Genomic DNA, 20733 nt, shown 5'->3' with positions numbered 1-20733 from the left:
GGGACCTGGGTTTCTTACAATAATGGAGTGGTTCTTGTCTCAGTACCTGATGGAGTGAATGACCTGTGACTCACCTAGACGTTAGATGATCCAGTAATACAAGGGCTCACGTGGATGCTGAAACGTTTATACCGTGACAGGGTTTCCCCTGGAAGTGACCTGGCTTGTTAGAGGCTTACAGCGTGGGGAGCATGGGGCTGTGCCCACAGGAGAAGGGAACTGGGGCCCATGCCCTCGGCAACCGCAGCTCTCGGAAGGGAAGGGGAGCCCAGGCGAAAGGGTGACCCACCCCTGCTGGGGAGTCAGGCCTGGGCCCGTGCCCGCTGGTACAAGAGCAGAGGCTCAGTCCAGGCCAAATTCAATGTCCTCCCGGTTTTCTCCTGCCTCGGACCCCAGGCGCTCCTCGGGCTCCACCTCAGACTGGACTTCATCCTTCTCTGGGCCGTTTCCTACAGATTAGGCAAGGGGTGGCTCAGTGTTCTGGGGAAGTGTGGTCAGCCCTCACCCCTTCCCGTGTGCCGGCCTCAAGACGGCCGCACAGCGTGGGTCAGAGCAGGGATCGTGTGTGCCAAGGGCTCCCCATGTTGGGTTCACAGTCAGGGAGCATAGTCTCGGCACATGGAGCTACCCCCGTGTGCTTGTGAGCAGCAGGCACTAACCAGCCATCCCAGTGGTGCCTCTCTCTGGTCACGGGCTCAGGCCCCCAGGCTGGCGGGCTGGGTGGTGTGTGGCGAGTGGCTTCTCCTGCCCCGCCCCCTGGGTACTGTGGGCGCTGCCCGCACCTGCTGCGACTCCCTTCCCAGCGGGCACGTCTGTCCCCCGTGCCATTCTGGGCACCCATGTGCGCGGCACCGCCCTTGGGCCAGCTGCTGCCCTGGCCTCGTCCCGTGTGATGAGACTGGCGCCACTGGTCCCCTCCTTCCTTGGTCGGGAAGGGCCGAGCCTGGGGGTGGTGGGGGAGGAGGGCGGCCTGGCAGCTCCTCAGCTCTTTGGCCAGTTACGCTGCAAGCCGCCCAGGTGGGAACACGTGCTCGCAGTGTTCTGGAGTCTCTCCAGAGTCTCTGGAGAGGCTGTGAATGACCCGCCACCACCACTGAGAACGTGGGATTCTGACGACAAAGGCCCAGGTGGCCACTGCTCTGGGCTTGGGTGGTCCACTGTCTGTTTCCCCACCAAGAAGCTTTCGGCCCCTGTGACCTTGAAGGTCAGGGGACATTACCTGGAGCGGGGGCTGGAAGCAGGTCTCCATCGCTGTCCTCAGTGCATGGGGCAGGCACGGCTTCCCCCTCGCAGACTGGGGGCAGGGGCGGTGGTCCTGAGGGCTCCTCGTCATCGCCCAGCTCCTGAATCAGCGGGCGAGGGACCTCACTCGCTTTCCTTTGGGTTTCCGGGTCCCTCTCTGGTGCCACTTTAAGTATGTCTGTGAAGGGCGTCTCGGTCTCCACCCTCCAGGAAGTATCCTTGGGGACTGCAAATATACTGGAAAGCGTGTCCGAGGATGTGTTTTCCAGTGCTAGGAGTGAGATGTCGTCCACGTCAGGCTCGCTGGCGTCGCGCAGGCTCGAGATGGCTGTAATCTTTGGAAAGCACTGCTCCTGTTAAAAGGAAAAGATGTATTGAGCCATGCTGTTTTCACACTGCTGCTGCTGCTGCTAAGTTGCTTCAGTCGTGTCCGACTCTGTGCAACCCCATAGACGGCAGCCCACTAGGCCCCGCCGTCCCTGGGATTCTCCTGGCAAGAACACTGGAGTGGGTTGCCATTTCCTCCTCGTCCCTAAAGTGCATGCTGCTAATTCTGCGTTTCTGTCCATCACACTCTGGCACCACATCAGGACAGCCCCCGGGAACACAGCGCTGACCCCAAGGTGGTCGTGAGCCCTGCGGCCAGGTCTCCACTGGCGCCCCCTCCTCCCTCGGGTCTCCATGGGGCACAGGCCCACCCTCTCTGCTCCTGCTGCACCAGCCCCCACCTGGGTCCTGAACCAGGCATCTGTGAGCCCGGGCTCCTGGCAGGCTGCGCTTGCACCGGCCACCTAGCCCTGCGTTGGTGGTCAGGCCCCCAAAGAACTGGGTTCTGTGTCTGTGTCCTTGCTGTGATCACTGGCTCCCGCCCTGACATTACGCCCCAGGCTTCTCTCTCTCCTTCAGGCCCCGAGGGGCTCTGGTAATGTTGGGGGGAGGATCAGGTCACCTCATGAGACATCCACATCGGGCCCCTGCCCTCTCCTCCCTGCTCTCTCCTTTCCCTGCCTGTGTGTCACTGTCGTACTGGCATTCGCTAGATGAACACACAGAAACGTCAAGGACAGAAAAACCCCAGGTAATGATGTACAGTACATGGTTATTAAAGATCAGTGATAAAAGATGTGTTCCCAAAAAAAATCCCAAGTGGCTAGTTGTAAAACCTCAGAGAAGGGAGCAGCAGTAAACCTTTCCTGAGGTTGAGGTAAAGGCCCCGGGCGTGTGAGGCATCAGGCAGAGCCTGCGACTCCCTGACATACTTGGTCATCCACGGGGCTGGGAGAGGAGGAGGGAAGCGGAACTGCGGGGGTGCAGGTGAGCTCACCCTATCCCGGTCGCCCAGAGATTCGCCGGCATTCACGTCTTCCAAGTCGGGCAGGTCCTGGAAGAGGAAGTGACCCTGGTCAGCGGTAGGGTGCGCGCTCAGCATCCAGTCCTTGGAAGAGACGTGGCCACCCCACCAACCAACCACAGAGTGTGGAGGGGCCCATGGAGCAACCGAGACGCTCGAGCATGTGTGCATGCAGCACACTCACGTGGACACTTGAGACCCGTATACGTGCGGGACACGTGTGGCCACTTGAGCCACGTGTACATGCAGCATACACGTGGCCACTTGAGCTGTGTGTACAGGCAGCACACACACTCCAGGTAACACTCCAGGTACCTGGATCTGGTCAGTGAAAGAGCTTTGTAAGGCGTGACGTGTTTCAAAAATTTCCACCTCGTTCTCCACTTTACTTTGGTATTACCCAGTTCATCTGGGGGGAATCGTATCTCCTACATACAAATAGGGTCCTAGGACCTAGGACCCTACCTGGCACAAAGTGAGTCTCTCTCGAACCTTTCCCAAAACTCGGGTGGGGAGGCGGCGCTTTCCTGTTTTGTGTCTTGGGGTATCTTCATCTGTAGCACCCCAACCTGCTTGTGAGGCAGTCAGATGCCTGGACTCCAGAGCCAGCCTGCCTGGGTTGCTGTTCCTGCTCCACCATTGTCTGGCTGTGTAGCCTTGGGCAAGGTGCTCTACTCTTTATTTCTCAGTTTCCCCGTCTGTAAAATGGGGATGATAACCTACCTCTTAAAGTTACTGGAAGGGTTAAATCAGTCAGTACAAGAGGTATTTAAAGTGGTGCCGGACAAAAAGGAAGAACAGTCGGTGTTAGCGTAGCGTCGGGGTCCTGTATGTGGTGGGTTGTCACACGTTAGGGCTGAAGCGCCCACTTCTGTTGTATCTATATTAGGCCCACTCAGAAAACTGGAAACGCCACTCTGAATGCTGACTGTGCTCAGTTGAACCTTTCTGAGCCACGTGAAATTGTGAAGTTGGGAGTGAAACATGAGTGTAGCAGTTTGTGAAGGAAGCGGGCAGAGGGCAGGCAAAGCCACGCAACACGGTCTGAATGGAAGGACCTCGCTTGTGGGCAGAGAGATGGCTGTCCTCTGGGGAAGCAGGGTGTAAACCTAAAGATGGGGGGACCAGCTCCTACTCCTCACCCCCTAAAGCACAGTTCCCGGGGGTCGTGCCAAACATGCATATCCCCAGGGATGCATTCTCGCGGGCACAGCTTGGAAGGCTGTCATCAGAGTGGACAGGCTGCAGGGAGGAGGACCGTTCCCAAGGATATGATCGGGCCCAAGGTCAGGTGGCCCCCCTGAATCGGCCCTGGGGGACAGGACGCAGGACAGGCCAGGAAGATGGGCAGCTGTCCCGAGAGCACGCAAGGCTCTGCTGATTAAGTGTAGCTTTCCCAGCAGTTCCGTCTATGGCCAGAAGGAGCTGCTGAGTGGGTAACTTCTCGTGGGGAAACGTTTCAAGAGTTTCGTAGATGTAATTCAAGGGGTTCGTCTGGCCAGCTCTCTCGGTCTTGAAGGCACACAGGCATGGATTCCCCACCGCCCACCCCCAGGAGGGCTTACTGACTGCAGATGCTGAGCACTGGGTCTAGGTGGGACCTCCAGGGGAGGCCACGCGCGCCAGCCCACGGGCCCCACTGAGCTCAGGATTCAGAAGGTTTGTGTCTGATCAGACACTGACACCGGCTATGCCTCGCGTGCTCCTCTGCAGGTGCACGGGCTACGTACGTCGATGAAGAGCTGCTCCTTCGTCTCCAGTCTTGTGGCCTCCAGATTTTCAGCTCCATCGGGCTCTGTGCCTGATGCACTTTCAGTGGCCACAGTTTGGGGAGCCAATTCTAAGGACAACAGAGTTACAGTAATCTTGGAGTCTGTTTCATACACAACAGTCAGACGGGCAATTGCAGTTAGGGTGGATTCCAAGAGAAAGGACAGAACCCTTGGGTCTGAAGACCTCCAGCCCTTGTGACAAGAACTAAGGAAAAGGTTATGTGTGAAAGGGAAGGGAAGGGAGAGAGCACCCTCTTTCTACGGCCTGGAGATGGAAGCTCCAGCCAAGAGTCTATGCAAAACATGCAGGAACCTTGGAAAAAGCATGATCGCTCGACTAGGAGATGAAGAAAGAAGGGCCATGGCATCAGTGGGCAAGTTTCACAGCTCCTCCTGCTGCAAGAGTGTCAAGAAGACCTGCGCCATCCTTGCAGGGCTGCCCAGGGAATGTGGGGTCCAGGCGGGGCTCCTCTCTTCCCCTTAGTCCCCCCCTGCTCCTGCCCGCTGCTTCCTCTCCAGCCTCGGTCATCAGAGATGAGTGGCCCCGCTCTGCTCAAGTCATGCCAGTCCACTGTCCACCTTGGGGACTGACTAGGTCCAGTTTGACTCAAGAGCCACACTGGGGCACCCAGTTAGAATGAAACAAGCAAGTGGATTTAGAAGACTTAGTGTCAAAAAGAGGAACCTATCTCATGAATAAATTCATGTTGATTTAAATTATATTCTAGGTGTGTGTGCTCAGTCGCTAACCGGAATCTGACTCTTTGTGACCCCATGGACTGTAGCCCACCAGGCTCCTCTGTCCATGGGATTCTCCAGGCAAGAATACTGGAGGGGGTTGCCATTTCCTCCTCCAGGGGATTTTCCTAACCCAGGAATCAAAACGGCATCTCCTGTATTGGCAGGCAGATTTTTTTTTTTACCACTGCGTCACCTGAGAAAACATATTTTAGGTGTTCTGGGTTCGATAAAATACACTGTTAGTGTCTTGCCCATTTCTTTGAAACACGTTGGACCTGATACTGGAAACGCACTCCGGGCTCCCCTTGTGGTCCTGTTGTGAGGTGGTGTGCGTACATCACCTTACAGACTGAGCAGTCAGGGTGGAAGGCAGTCCGGGGCCCCCAGTTGGGAGCTGCCCCAGGTATAATGCACCTGTGCTTCCTCGACCACCTACCTGCCCAGGCAGCTCTGGGGCTCGCTGGCAGGGCCTCAGAGGGGAGCACCCCTTTTGGCTCCCCGACATCCAGAGGCAGCTCCTCCAGGAGGCTCGGCTCTTCTGGCTTCTCCGGGAATAGCTCATCCTTGGCCTCGAAGCTCTCCTTGACAAACTGCTCTATCTTCTGCCTCGTATCCTTTTCCTGAGGCTCTTCCTCTCCTTCCACTTCGGCGTCCACGTCCCCAGCACCGGCTGGTGTGGGCTCCTCCCCTGAGCACAAGTCCACAGGTGAGCTGGGATGGTCCTAGGAGGACAAGGAAGGACCCGCAGCGAAGGCCGAGGGTGGGCAGTGGGGACCTGCAGCAGGGCGGTCATCAGGGTGCTGGATAAACAGGCTGCACAGCCACCAGGGGGATGCCCAGCACATGCAGTGCCCACACTGGCCCCTGGAAGACTGTACCAGGTGCTCTCAGGAGATGCGGGCTGAGGGACTGGCCTCAGGGCCACGATGTTTGCCCTGGCTTTCCAGCAGGTCAGCAGCGCACACGTGCGCCAAAATGTTAATCAACACCCGACCTGAGGAGATGACACAGGTGTTCATTTGACCATTGTTTGAACAATGTCCTAATTAAACGTTGGAAAAGGGGGGGAAATGCATACAGCAGGAGAATGTCTATTTTATGGGAATGTGAGTGGGCAGAAAGCAATTGAGCTGTGCCACTTTCTTCTATTAAAAAAAAGTATGCACTACACTCATGAGGAAAAGCCAGGAAATGCTCACACTGAACGTTAAGCAGTTCTTGCTGCAAATTCTGTTTGACCCTTGCTTGTCTGTGTTTTCTGTGTGTAGTGTAGTCACAGTTTGTATTTAGGTGAAAAACACTGTCATTTAAAAATACACATGGAGGACTTCCTTGGTGGTCCAGTGGTTAAGACGCCTTGCTTCCACTGCAGGGGGTGTGGGTTCGATCCCTGGAACTAAGATCCCACAAGCCAAAAAAAAAAGGAGGTGCACACAGAGCCCCTGACTCTTTCCTCTTGCATCTAGGAAGAGGACGGGGTTCTTATTAACGTGTCTTGAGCACTGTCCTCAAGTGAGGTCGAGGGAAGACGGATCCATAGGCCTGTGAGCAAAGCGTTCCCGCCCTTGCTCCCACCCCAGGATGAATCTCAGTGGAGCTCGGGGGGGCCCTCCTGTGTCTCGGGCTCACACCTTGCTCCTGGCTTGCTCTCTGCCGCTTCCTCTCCTCCGCCTGGCGCCTGAGGGCCGCTAGGGCCTCGATGCTGTCCGTGATCTTCTTCCGCTCTCTCATCTCCCACTGCTGTCTCTCCTCCTTCTCAGCTGCATACCCTCCCCGGGCCCAGGCCTCTGCGCAAGCTCTGTTTAGGAGGATTAAAAACAAAAAACAAACCCCAGACCCCAAAAGTCAGAGAGGCGGTGGGCGGGGGGGTGGGGTGCTGAACTGTCACAGGTTAACAGTAAATCCAAAACATATACTCTCTGACCAAACTTGCTCTTTTTCCCCAAAATCAAACTAAAGGCACAGAGGGCATGTGACTCTAAGGAGACATACTAACACAGGCACAGTTTCATCTTGAAAGTTCTAGTGGTTTGTAAAGCCCGTCTGGCTATAAGGTCAAAAGCACGTGTGACAAAAGCAAAAAAAATAAGGCGAACTCCACCAAAATTAAAAAGGGGTGTCATGTAAAGAATCCCGTAAATAAAAGAACCCACGGAAAGTGAGAAAACAGCTGCAAATCAGACCCCTGCCTGGGGTTGTATCTAGACTACATGTAGACCTATTACAGCTCACACAAAGTCTACACAACCTGAAGATGGGCAAAGGTTAAAAGAAACCGCACTGGGAGAAAACACTCGGAAGAAAGTTAACCGCTAGATGGCTTGCCATCTAAAACATACAAAGTGTTCTAAAAGTGGACAAAAGAACTGGACCCCTCACCAAGAAGTTAGGTAGAAAATAATCTCATCGTTGGGTGACGTCAGGAGAGTGCAAACCTAACCACTTGACACCCAGTGGATCGGCTAAAAGCCAGAGCGCTGACAACACCAAAGGCTGGGAGGATGTGGGGGCAACAGGAGTGCTCCTTCATGGCTGGTGGGAATGCAAAATGGAGCAGCCATCTCGGGAGACAGTTTGCCAATTTCAAAGCAAAGATCATCTTACCGTATAATCCAGCAATCATGCTCCCAAGTATTTCTCAAATGAGTTAAGAACAAATGTCCACACACACACACGCACACACCTGCACACGAATATTGATAGCAGCACTGTTCACGACAGCCAAAAAGTGGAAGCAACCCTAATGTCCCTCAACTGATAAAACGTGGCCTTCCCAAACGGGAGATTATTTCACAGTGTTATTTTGGAAGCATTTACTGACGCAGGCTGTAATGTGGGTGAACCTTAAAAATATGCTCAGTGGAAGAAGCCGGTCACAAAAGACCACGTATCATATGACTTCATCTATATATAATGTCCTGAGTAGGCAAATACATATTGGCTCAGTGGTAGATCTGAGCCTGCCAATGCAGGAGACACAAGAGACATGGGTTTGATCCCCGAGTTGGGAAGATCCCCTGGAGGAGGAAATGGCCACTCCCATACTCTTGCCTGAAAAATTCCATGGACAGATAAGCTTGGTGGGCTATAGTCCGTGGGGTCACAAAGAGTTGAACATGACTCATCACACAGCACACAGCATATGCAGTGTCCAGAGTAGTCTAATCCACAGAGATAGAAAGTAGCTTTGTGGTTGTTGGGGCTGTTAGAGGTGGGTTGGGGAATGACTGCTAATAAGTAAGGGTTACTTTGGGGAGTGATAAAAGTATTTTAGAATTGACTGTGGGGGTGGTTGGACAACTCTGAATATACTGAAAAACCATTGAATTGTACACTTGAAGTGAGCAGGCTGTTCTAGGGGCCAGAGATAAGTAGGTCTGTTCTAGGCTGTTCTAGGGGCCAGAGATAAGGGGTCTCCCTGCAAAGGGCCCAGCTCTTACACGTTCCTGCTGGTCGCGCTGCCCCAGGGTGCAGCAGGGAGCTCACATTCCCTGCCCCGCCTCCCGCCCCGCCCCGGGACAGCCGAGAGTTCCCATTGGTTCTCTCCTGCTTGAGTTCCACCTAATACTAACAGATACTCACAAAGACCTCGAGGTCGGTTTTGTCTCCACTTTTCGGAGACAGCCTGAGGCTGGGGAGGTTGGCAAGCTTGACTAGGGGCATAAGACCTGCAGCTGCAGAGCTGGGCTTTGCAGTCCGCCCGCAGGCCCTGCACGCCCGCTGTCTGCCTTAATGCCCAGGGCTGGGTGCCAGGGAACTGGGAGCATCTCGGCCCGACTGCGCACAAGCAGGGATCCTGGCTGTCTCACCTGGACCGGGTGGAGGCTCTCCCTTTGAAATTTGTGTTAGTTTGACTAAAATTTGTGAGTTCAAGTGTGTTTTTAAATGTCGGGTAATTCAAGCTTCAGATTGCACTTCCTTTCAGGCCATCCCAGTTACTGAGGTTTTATTCTAAGCTGGAATGAATAGCAGCCTCAATCAAAAGGTAAATTAAAAACCCAGATCAAAGCAGTGATGATACACATGGCAGCCCCGGGTTCAATATTCCCGATATGCAAAGAGCTCTTAATGAAACAGAGCTTCCCTGGTGGCTCAGATGGTAAAGAATCTGCCTGCAATGCAGGAGACCCGGGTTTGATCCCTGGGTTGGGAAGATCCCCTGGAGAAGGAAATGGCAACCCATTCCAGTATTCTTGCCTGGGAAACCTCATGGACAGAGGAGCCTGGCGGGCTACAGTCATGGGTCACAAAGAGTCAGAAACGATTGAGCGATTATCACTTATGAATCAATACGAAAAATCTCCCCAAAAGGAAATTGGAAAGAGGTCATGAATGCAATACTCACAGAGGAGGAAACTTTAAATGTCCGACAAAGGTGGTAAAAACGATCAAATTCATCTGTTACCCCAAAATGCAAATGACGTACTATCTTCATTCATCAATTAACCTGGCTACATTTTTTTTTTAACATGGCTGTGTCTGGGAAAGTTATAAACGATACAAACATTCTAGAAACTATAAGTGCCTTTTAAAAGTCTTAAACTACAGTCTTTAATCCAGCAATACAACTCAGAATTCCACCCTAAGGAAATAACTAGCCATGGGATCAGAGACTTTATATAGAAGGATAATTATCAAAGGATTATGAAAAAAATCCAGGAATAAGTGCTTAAAACAGAGAATTTCCTATTATAAACAGTCACGTAAGCCATTAAACTTACCTCACTGGAATATATAAGAGACGTGTGGGAATGCTCAAAAATCAGAAAATTTAAAAACTTACCTGTTGAGCATGCTCAACTGTTACATAGTGTTACTAAAAGGCTTTTTGCTCCCGTACCTGTCCTTGGGAAAAACTGGTCTGTCATCCAGGTATGTTAAATGTTTTAGCCGGACGGTGAGTGTCCTTCGGTAGTTGGGGATGTTCTTAATCACCGGGTTCCCCATCAGATTCAGCACACGCTGGAAGCACACAGGCAGAACCACATTAGGCACTGAGAAACAGATGCAGTTAAAACATTTCACTTGTGTGTTGCGCTGAGAAGAAATACAAAGACAGGGAGTGTCGACATGAAATCTTGAAGACAGTCTCAGAGAAGCCGGGGCTGTCACTGCTCCTGTGCCATCAGAACCGTCCTGAGAATCAGGTATCCCTTTCTCTACTTGAACTTGAACTCTCACTGTCCTTCCAGAACAGTGCTGGAAAACCTTCCTGGAGCCTTTCCCGAGGGTGGTGATTTTGCTCGCCCAATCTCTTTTACTGGAACTAATCTCTGATCGTTTTTCTGTCCTTCCCAGCCAGGACCCGTTTTAAGAAAATGCACACAGCTGCTGGACAGATAAGAGATGGTGATCAGGGACAGGATGCAGAGCACTCTCTAAGCTACCCCGAGGCTCCTTCTTGCCAGGCTTACAGGTCTCCTGGACGTCAAGCCGGGACTAGGAGAGGGACAGCGCAGAGCAGTGCCAGTGTGCCGTCCCCCCGTCCTTAAATCCTGTCACCTCCTCTCCAGGAGGGGGATCTGTCAAGGTGACATGTGGGTGAAGCATTTAAAATGGGTTTGCCTAAGCTGGTGAAATGGTTTTTGTATCTAAATTGCTTTCTGTTGTTGGAGAAAATAAATACATTGTGAACTGGTTAGTTTAGCATTTTCCAAACTTCATTCTCATCTGGCCGTCATGGTTCTTGTCACATGTTCAAGTGACCTGTCCTGTAGGGCTGGGTGTCGGGAGCAGTGCGCCCTAGGGGCGGGCACTAAACAGCTGTGCACGCACGTGTGCACGTGTGTGTGGAGAATGTAGAAGCCACCAGAAAACAACCACGAGACAGACTGTTGTTATTTCCCCCCAACCCCTGCCTGCAGCAAACTCATCTGCTGCAATCCTAACCCCAGCGCCTCAGAATGTGACTGCATTTGGAGACAGGGTCTTAGAAGAGGTGATCAAGATTAAATGATGTCACTGGGGTGAGCCCTGATCCCATAGGTCCTTGTACAAGGAGGAGATTGGGAGACAGACTGTGAAGGCCACGTGAGGACTCAGGGAGAAGATAACTGTCTACACGCCAAGGAGAGAGGCCTCAGGAGAAAGCAAGCCTGCCCCACACCTTGATTTAGGACTTCTAGCCTCCGGAATAATGAGAAAATAAATTTCTATAATTTAAAACACCCAGCCTGGTACTTTGTTATGACAGCCAGGCCCCCCAGAAAAGGATTACTATTCAGCTGTGTATTATCATGCCATATGCTAGTGACTACGTGAATGGTAAACTAGTTCTTGGTGCCAGTCTGCTTTGCAGATTACTCCTGAACTATGCTCTCCTAATATCAATAACCTCAGATATGCAGATGACACCACCTTTATGACAGAAAGCGAAGAAGAACTAAAGAGCCTCTTGATGAAAGTGAAAGAGGAGAGTGAGAAAATTGGCTTAAAACTCAACATTGAGAAAACTAAGATCATGGCATCTGGTCCCATCACTTCATGGCAAATAGATGGGGAAACAATGGAAACAGTAATAGACTTTATTTTGGGGGGCTCCAAAATCACTGCAGATGGTGACTGCAGCCATGAAATTAAAGGACACTTGCTCTTTGGAAGAAAAGTTATGACCAACATAGACAGCACATTAAAAAGCAGAGACATGACTTTGCCAACAAAGGTTCGTCTAGTCAAAGCTATGGTTTTTCCAGTGTTCATGTATGGATGTGAGAGTTGGACTACAAAGAAGGTTGGATGGCAAAGAACTGATGCTTTTGAACTGTGGTGCTGGAGAAGACTCAAGATTCCCTTGGACTGCAAGGAGATCCAACCAGTCCATCCTAAAGGATATTAGTCCTGAATATTCATTGGAAGGACTGATGCTGAACCTGAAACACCAATACTTTGGCCATCTGATGCGAAGAACTGACTCATTAGAAAGGACCATGATGCTGGGAAAGATTGAAGGCAGGAGGAGAAGGGGATGACAGAGGATGAGGTGGTTGGATGGCATCACTGACTCAATGGACATGAGTTTGAGTAAACTCCGGGAGTTGGTGATGGACAGGGAGGCCTGGCGTGCTGCAGTCCATGGGGTCACAAAGAGTTAGACATGACTGAGTGACTGAACAGAACTAAACTGATGCTTTCCTTACTGTTTTTCTTTTAAATGGATTCACTTTTCCCTCGCTTACCCAGGCCTTAAGCAGGAAACAATGACCTGAGGGTTTTCGTGTGCTATTTGGAAAATATTTTTTCCTAGTACACATGACAACACATACACACTGAATAGCAAGGAAATGGTCCCAGGCTGCTGGGGTTGAGGCTAGAGGATACAGGAGCTGCCTGCAGGGGCTGCCATGGGCTGGAAGATGGGAGCACTCAAGCACCCAAATTCAAATGACAGAAAGGTTAAGTCACTCCAAATACTGTATCTTTAAATCTATCTGTCCACAGTGATAAAGAAAAACCCTTCACTGTCATCTTTAGAGGTCCCTATGTTCTGGATCCATTTCTCTGAAAACTGATACATAAAAAGAAAAACAAAGACATCTTCATCCCAGTGTTTTCTGCATACACTTTACACTAGGGATGTAAATTGTTGATGAGCAAAAGTGCTCTTTGTGGAAGCATCGCCGCTAAGAAAGGCAGAAGGAGTGAGAGAATTAGAATATGATCCCTGAGCGACTGCTAAGGAACTCACACAGGGAGGCAGTGTGCCTGGGAGCTGCAGTCGGGGGATGGGAGGCCAAGAGCTGGATCAGACTGAAGCTGGATCAGACTGACAGCAGTCAAACCCACTAGTGACGCTTAAAGTCACAACAAGAGGCAACCAGGTGTTACACTTGCCCTGACTGATGCCACAGCTGACCTCAGGGCTGTATTCTGAGCCTGGATCTGACCAGGCCTCTGGCTCCATCATCATTTTACAGGAGATACTGGAGACAGCAGAACACGTTAGACCACACCATGAGGATGCAGTCAACTGAATCCAGGGTGTGGCCGACATCCAGAGGGACCCGGTTTCTTCAGCAGATTCTTGGCGGGGGGGTGGTGGCAGGGAGAGGAAGAGACAAGCGGGGTGGGCTGTGATGAGATGCATAATCCAAATACAATGTGTGGGTCTGGTTTGGATTGGTAAAATCTGATGGTCTTAAAGCTCGACATTCAGAAAACTAAGATCATGGTATCCAGTCCCATCACTTCATGGCAAATAGATGGAGAAATAGTGGAAACGGTCCCATCACTTCATGGCAAATAGATGGAGAAACAGAGGAAACAGTGAGAGACTATTTTTTTGGGCTCCAAAATCACTGCAGATGGTGACCACAGTACTCTTTGAAAGGAAAGTTATGACCAACCCAGACAGCAAGACATTCATTTGCTAACAAAGATCCATCTAGTCAAGGCTATGGTTTTTCCAGTGGTCATGTATGGATGTAAGTGCTGGACTATAAAGAAGTCTGAGTGCCGAAGAATTGATGCTTTCAAACTGTGGTGTTGGAGAAGACTCTTGAGAGTCCCTTGGATTGTAAGGAGATCCAACCAGTCCATCCTAAAGGAAATCAGTCCTGGGTGTTCATTGGAGGGACTGATGTTGAAGCTGAAACTCTAATACTTTGGCCACCTGATGCGAAGAGCTGGCTCATTTGAAAAGACCCTGATGCTGGTTAATATTGAAGGTGGGAGGAGAAAGGGACGACAGAGGATGAGATGGTTGGATGACATCACTGACTCAATGGACATGAGTTTGGGTAAACTCCAGGAGTTGGTGATGGACAGGGAAGCATAGCATGCTGTGGTCTGTGGGGTCACAAAGAGTCAGACACGACTGAGCCACTGAACTGAACTGAATCCAATGGTCAAAACACATGCTTGAGGCAAATGGAGAAAATTGGACATAGACTGGGTATTAACTGTCATTCTGATACTATTTTAGGTATAATAACAGTACTGTAATGATGTTTTTAAAAAGTCATTATCTGTCAGGAATACACACTGAAATTGTAGGTGAAATGACACAGCATTTGGCATTTAAAACACAGCAGCTAAAAATAGAGAGGAAAAGTGTGATGGGTGTTCAGAAGGCGGGGAGAAAGGAAGAGGGGAGGGAGGGGAGAAGAAAAGAGATTTGCTGCCTACAGAACACAAGGGGACACAAGTTGTGTCCGGGGGCTTGTCCCCCACCTCCACTCCCCACCACGCAGCACTCAGGGTCTTTCCCGACCAGGGACTGAACCCATGCCCGCTGCCCTGGGAGCTCGGAGTCACAACCACTGGGCCACCAGAGAAGTCTCTGGTGTGCGTGTTTCTTTCTATTTTTGTTTGTTTGTTTTTTACCAAGTCAGGCATGCTCTCAAGAACCCTCAAGATCTCGGGGTCGCTCAGCTTGTTGTGGGAAAGGTCAAGGACGCAGAGTCTGGCACACTCCCTGAGATGCTGAATGTCCTCCACGGTCTCTAAGTGGTTGTGCGCCATCTGGAGTGTGTTCAGGACTGGCAGGCAGGCTGGAAGGGGGAGTGGACAGAGGTGAGTGACATGGGCAGCAAAGAAAATGTTTAGACCCACTTGCAGGGAAGAGCGGTGAACACGAGTCTAGACAACGACACCATTGCCAATACCCCCACGCCCACCACCCCCACCCCACCACCGCCACCAGTAACCACCAGCCATCAACCACCAAACACCACCCCCACCACCAACCACCAACCACCACCCCCACCCCCACCACCAACCACCAACCCCACCCCACCCCCAACCACCAACCACCACTCCCATCCCCACCCCTACCACCCACCACTAACCATCAATGCCACCCCCACCCCCCCACCCCCCAACCACCACCCCCACCACCCACCACCCACCACCAACCCCCACCCCCACCCCACCCCCACCCCCACCACCCAACACCCCCACCCCCACCACCAACCCCACCCCCACCCCCACCCCCACCCCCACCCCCACCCCCACCCCCACCCCCCACCCCCACCCCCACCCCCACCCCCACCCCCACCCCCACCCCCACCCCCACCCCCACCCCCACCCCCACCCCCACCCCCACCCCCACCCCCACCCCCACCCCCACCCCCACCCCCACCCCCACCCCCACCCCCACCCCCACCCCCACCCCCACCCCCACCCCCACCCCCACCCCCACCCCCACCCCCACCCCCACCCCCACCCCCACCCCCACCCCCACCCCCACCCCCACCCCCACCCCCACCCCCACCCCCACCCCCCACCCCCACCCCCACCCCCACCCCCACCCCCACCCCCACCCCCACCCCCCACCCCCACCCCCACCCCCACCCCCACCCCCACCCCCACCCCCACCCCCACCCCCACCCCCACCCCCACCCCCACCCCCACCCCCACCCCCACCCCCACCCCCACCCCCACCCCCACCCCCACCCCCCACCCCCACCCCCCACCCCCACCACCGCCGCTGCCGCTGCGGTGGGTCCTTCTTACAAAGGTTTTCGATGGTCTTAATGTAGTTGTTGCTGATGTTGAGAGCATCCAGTTTCTGCAGAGGTTCTAGGTTCTCGATCTTATGGAGCAAGTTCACTTGTAAGAAGAGGCAGCGCAGTTCCGTCTGGGCCTCGAGATTCTCAATTTTCTGGATGCCGTTGCACTCCAACCAGAGGCAGCGCAGCCCCGTGTACTCTTCTAGGTTCTCAATGCGGTCAAAGCCTGGTGGGAAGGAAGTGGGTATTTGTTGGGCTCCCACACACACAGAGGCACAGGTCTCACTGTCTTTTATGCCTACTCGCCTTGGAGAAGGAAATGGCAACCCACTCCAGTATTCTTGCCTGGAGAATCCAATGGACAGAGGAGCCTGGTGGGCTAGGGTCCATGGGGTCACAAAGAGCCAAACACGACTGATGCGACTCAGCACGCAGGCACACACGCCCAGCATCCACACATTCCTCCTTAGGCACACCACCGCCTCTTTGAGAACCCGCGTCCTGATCCTTGCCCCGTGGCTCTCTGCAGGGAGCTGGTCGTGCTGAGCCACATGGGGCCAACCTTCAGGAACCCTGCGGAGCTTTGGCTGGCTCTACTGGAAAGAGTTAACTTTCTTCGAGAATTGCCAGCCTGGTAGGGGGGAGCCTAACTTCCCTTCTCGCCTCGGAGTAGGTGGGAGTGAGGCAGGTGCCCTGCCTGAAATGAATGAGCACAAGGGAACGCAGGGCTTCAGAAGGGGGAGAGGCAGCCTCGTGAAGACATGCGGTGAGAAAATCCAGTGGTACCTGAAGCCACTGCAAACTTCGGGTCTGGCTTTCTGGTATGGCTCAGTTTTATGAGCCACGTTTAAGGAGAGGAAAACCAACATTTTTGTTTCCTTGAGTAACTCGTTATAGATTTGTACTTCACGGTTCGTCTGCTGTTGCCAAATGTTTTGAAAGTCATTTGGTTGCCTGAAAAGTTTTAACCGGAAGTTTGTGGGTTTTTTTTTTTTTTGGCTGTGCTGGGTCCTAGTTGTGGCATGTGGGATCTAGTTCCCTGACCAGGGATCAGACCCGGGCGCCCTGCGTTGAGAGTGCAGGATGTTAGCCACCGGGCCACCAGGGAAGTCCCAAACCCAAAGTTTTTATGAAGAAAGGGTGAAAGCAACGGTGAGGCAGAATCACCCGACTAAATCATTCCCAGGTCCTGACCCTCAGAAACAGTATCAAATAATAATTTCCTAAGTTGGTAGGCATGGGGTTAATTTGCTAGGCAGCAGTAGATAATATAGGCACCTCTCTCGTCTTCTTCTTCCCACCTCTTAAATACGGGTCCCCTGGGGTCTGCCCTCCTGTGTCATCTCATCACTGCTACACCTAGACACTGAGAGGAGGATTTGGGAGGGGGCAATGTGGATGTGAGGAGACCAACTAGGGGTCCTTCCCCACCTTTAAAGGATATTGCAGCTGCAGCCCTCCGTGAATCTCCCTGGCACAGTGTGAATCTCCTCATGGTGGCCGACTGTCCCCCAAGACACCAAGAGCATCCTCAGCATATCCATCTTTGTATCTCCAGCACTGCGCCCTGTGCCGGCCCACAGAAGGCTCTCAGTAAACTTTTACTGAATAAAGGGCCACGTGGATGGCCCAATGAAGCAGGTTGACCGTCCCAAATTCAGCATCAACCGGGAGTTATTGCTCTGCTTTGTCACTGCGAGGAAGAGCCCTGTCTATGAACCTGAACTTAAGTTGATGTGTGACCATTGGACACCACCACAGTCCTTCACAATGTGTCTCTCCCAACTGCAGAGTATTTACATGTAGTTAGTGGTCTGGGAAACTATGAGTCCTTTAGCAAATACAAATAAAAGATGCCAGTATGTTTCCCTGGAACTCATATAAACTCTAGTCATATAAGACTCTTTCTTCCAAGAAATGTTATTGCTTTCCCATGCATCTCCACTAAACCTTGAAATTTCTGCTTAAATGTAAGAACTCTAGACGATCCCTGTGAGTAATTCTTTATACTGCTAGGCCTTTCCATCTGACACAAGGTACCTCCTCCACCCGATCCTTACCTTTATAGTGTAAATACAGCGTATCATTCAGTGCTGGGGTAATGTAAAGCTTGTGCTGCTTGCAAAGCTTTTGCAGAAACTTTTTAGTCATTCTGTCAAATGAAAAACATGAACCAGAAATTGATTTCAGTTTGTCAGCTGTAAGATATATCCCGTAAATTCTTTGCCACATCCATTCCGTCTCCAAATTCCACAACCTTCTGTATGCCTGATGACACTGCTTGTTTGTAGCTTTCAGGGCCTCATCCAATATTGTGAATTTCAGCATTCTTAAAAATTGCAGTGTATGTTCTTATAGAAATATCTTTGTGTCATCAAGAACTCCTAATGTGTGCCTCTCTCCAGGTTTGGCATTAAAGTTTAATAGATTGCAGTTAGTTATGCGACTCTGACTCATAACTAACCATCCTGACTCTGCTACTAATCCTCAGACAAGGGGCTGTCTAGTTAATCTTCATGAGCCCCAATTTCCTTATCTGGACAAAGGGGTGATCATCACATCTACCTTAATGTGTAAAAGTGTGCTGGGAGTGGTGGCAGCACGCCCACGTACCTGGCGCCACGATCCTCCTTGTCGGCTCTTTGGTGTGCTAAGCGACCATCTGACCAGCTGTCACCACTCTGCTTCTGCTCACTGAGGCAGGAAGTGTTCAAAGGACCCACACACGTTTCCTTAGGATCATTCATTTCTGTAAGATAAGAGATTGGTTCTGTAGAGAGCAAGAAATGTATAAAAAAAATTTCCCTCTACTTCAACTTGATGAATAATTGTCTGCTTTTAGTGTACAATCAGTACTCTTTAAATGTATCACAATTTTTAAAGCATTGTTAAGGATTATGAGAATTTCACTTCTAGGCAGATCTTTGAAAAAAGCTCTTGTACAGATGGACAAGCGGATGTGTGCAAACATACTCACTTCTGCAGTATTTGTAATAGCCAAAACCAGTTAACAATGCAAATGTCCATTCACAGGGACAGGTTAAATAAAGCAATGGGTCATTATTCTGCCTTGCAATAGAATGCACAGATAGGGAAAGAGAGAGACAGACATGACTGAAAGAATCCACACAAAATTCTAGAGGAGGGGAAAATGCAGTGGGAGTAGAAATAGTGGTGGGGTAGGGCAAAAAACATCAAATATATCTGAAATGTTCTCTTTCTCTTTAGAAATATTTATTTGTGCTGGATCTTAGTTGTGGCATGTGAGATCTTCAGTCTTCATTGTGCCAGGTGGGATCTTTAGTTGCGGTATTGTGAGATCTAGTTTTCTGACGAGGGATTGAACCTGGGTCCCCTGTGTTAGGAGCGTGGAGTCTTAGCCAGTGGACCACCAGGGAAGTCCCCCAATGCATTTAATCTTAAGAGCTGTTTGCTGCTGCTCTCTGGGTGTCCCTGTAGACTACCTAGAGATTAAACATTCTGTGTGTGGGACCATGTCTTACAGTTCCCCATTTCCCACTGCCTACAATACCCAGCTGCAAGAGGCACCAGATGATGGTTTGGGGTAATAAAGAATGTGTGAGCGTGAAAGTCACTCAGTCGTTTCCGACTCTTTGCGACCCCATGCACTATACGGTCCATGGAATTCTCCAGGCCAGAATACTAGAGTGGGTAGCCTTTCCCTTCTCCAGGGGATCTTCCCAACCCAGGGATTGAACCCAGGTCTCCTGCATTGCAGGTGTATTCTTTACCAGTTGAGCTACAAGGGAAGCCCAATAAAGAATAGGTGCTCAATATATATAATAATTGATTGGTTATATTAATACCAAAACTACCATTTATTACTGACCCACTGTATGCAAGTCACTCTAATTATAACTATCCCGGCTTGCGGAAGATGAGACTGCCCTAGAGAGCGGTTAAACTCTGGGCAAACCGCCATAAAACTGGCAAGTTGCAGAGGGGTAGTGTCAACCCAGAGTAACTTGGTCCAAACTGTGTGTCCATAGCACAACATGGCTTCCCTATAGCAACTCATACAGGGCTTGCCTGGACAGTCATTGCTTACAATTGTTGGCTGGGTTCAAAAAATGAAACACAAATCAAGCAGTTTCTTTATCAGTCCCTAAAAGGTTTCCCTTATGATTGAAGCCAAGCAGCAGGAGAGGCTATCTTCTAAGCCTATTCAGGAAAACTTTGGTGAGGAGTCACCAGGTGATCCCAGAAACACCAGCTCATCATTCATTCTGTCCACCACAGATCAGGCACTGGACTGGACACTGCCAATTCATTTGGGGTGTCTGCCCTGACATAGCTTGCCATCCAGAGGGAGAGAGAGCCTTTGATCTTACATGGTGAAGGAAATGAAGGGATACATTCAAAAGCTGGGTTGTGAGGGGAATGGTGTCTTGGGTGAGGGCTTGGGCTCTTGGTGTCAGACTGTCCAAGCATAAGTCTGTTCTACCATTGACTGGCTGAGGGTAATCTGTTTGGAGCAAGTTCTTTAACTTCTTTAAATTCCAGGTAAATTACCTGTGTGACCTGGCAAGAGGAGTGCCTACCGCAGAGGGCTGGCCTATGGTTGGAATGTGGTGAGTGCATGGTACATAATCTTCAGTGAGTGTGGGCCGCCGCTGTTATTATTTTTTGGCCGCGTCTTGTGACATGCAGGATCTTAGTTCCCCTATCAGGGATGGAAACCCATGGAACCAGCAGTGGAAGCTTGGAGTCTTAACCACTGGACCGCCAGGGAAGACCCTGTTATTATTATTACGGTTACTGCTGGCAGTGAAGACCAGGTATGTGGTGCTGGGCGCAGCCCGTCGTCCCCCTCGCCTCCCTGGGGCGGTAGTCTGCACCTTCCTTGCGGCCACCTTCGCCTGCGTTCCCGTGGTCACCAGCCGACTCCTCCACACCAGGCTCCTGCGCGCACTCTTGCTCCGCTACCCCGTCCACCACAGGCTCTGAGGCCTCGGGGTGCATGTTTATTTCGGAAACACCGAACACCCCGTAGCAGTGGGAGCCCGGTTCCGCGGGATCGCTATGGCCCCTAACCCACCAGGCCACTGGAGCCCGGGTCGTTGGCTGCCCAACGCTTCTCTGGTCTCCACGGCAACCGCTGCACACGCGCACTCGGGCGGGCCTGAGCGGCGGAACGCCGGGGGCGGGTCCAGCAACG

At 51.6% G+C, this 20733-nt stretch overlaps 1 protein-coding gene across 1 annotated transcript; it reads right to left on the bottom strand.

The window, feature by feature from the left end:
- Positions 1–111: 111 nt before the first annotated feature.
- On the bottom strand, positions 112–20670 carry DNAAF1 (dynein axonemal assembly factor 1). The gene is made up of 12 exons (XM_019979819.2): positions 20414–20670; positions 18168–18303; positions 17615–17706; positions 15559–15780; positions 14428–14594; positions 9947–10068; positions 6738–6904; positions 5543–5794; positions 4324–4433; positions 2567–2623; positions 1220–1595; positions 112–449 (listed from the first exon to the last, which is right to left on the bottom strand). The coding sequence occupies exons 1-12, from the start codon at positions 20535–20537 to the stop codon at positions 343–345; spliced, it is 1932 nt and encodes a 643-aa protein (XP_019835378.2). The 5' UTR covers positions 20538–20670; the 3' UTR covers positions 112–342.
- Positions 20671–20733: the final 63 nt, after the last annotated feature.

This window comes from Bos indicus, chromosome 18, assembly GCF_029378745.1.
Source record: "Bos indicus isolate NIAB-ARS_2022 breed Sahiwal x Tharparkar chromosome 18, NIAB-ARS_B.indTharparkar_mat_pri_1.0, whole genome shotgun sequence".
Classification (NCBI taxonomy): domain Eukaryota; kingdom Metazoa; phylum Chordata; class Mammalia; order Artiodactyla; family Bovidae; genus Bos; species Bos indicus.
The sequence above is the reverse complement of the archived record's forward strand: the minus strand, read 5'-3'. Positions and strand labels throughout refer to the sequence as shown.

Bases quoted from the DNA above. Each gene is read 5' to 3' on its own strand.
- DNAAF1 (XM_019979819.2), bottom strand. From the start codon at position 20,537: ATGCACCCCGAGGCCTCAGAGCCTGTGGTGGACGGGGTAGCGGAGCAA. The intron at 14,595-15,558 runs GTAAGAAGGACC...TCCCCCTTCCAG, and splicing joins TAAGACCATCGAAAACCTTT to CCTGCCTGCCAGTCCTGAAC. The intron at 10,069-14,427 runs GTAAAAAACAAA...GTGTGCTTCCAG, and splicing joins TTGAGAGCATGCCTGACTTG to CGTGTGCTGAATCTGATGGG.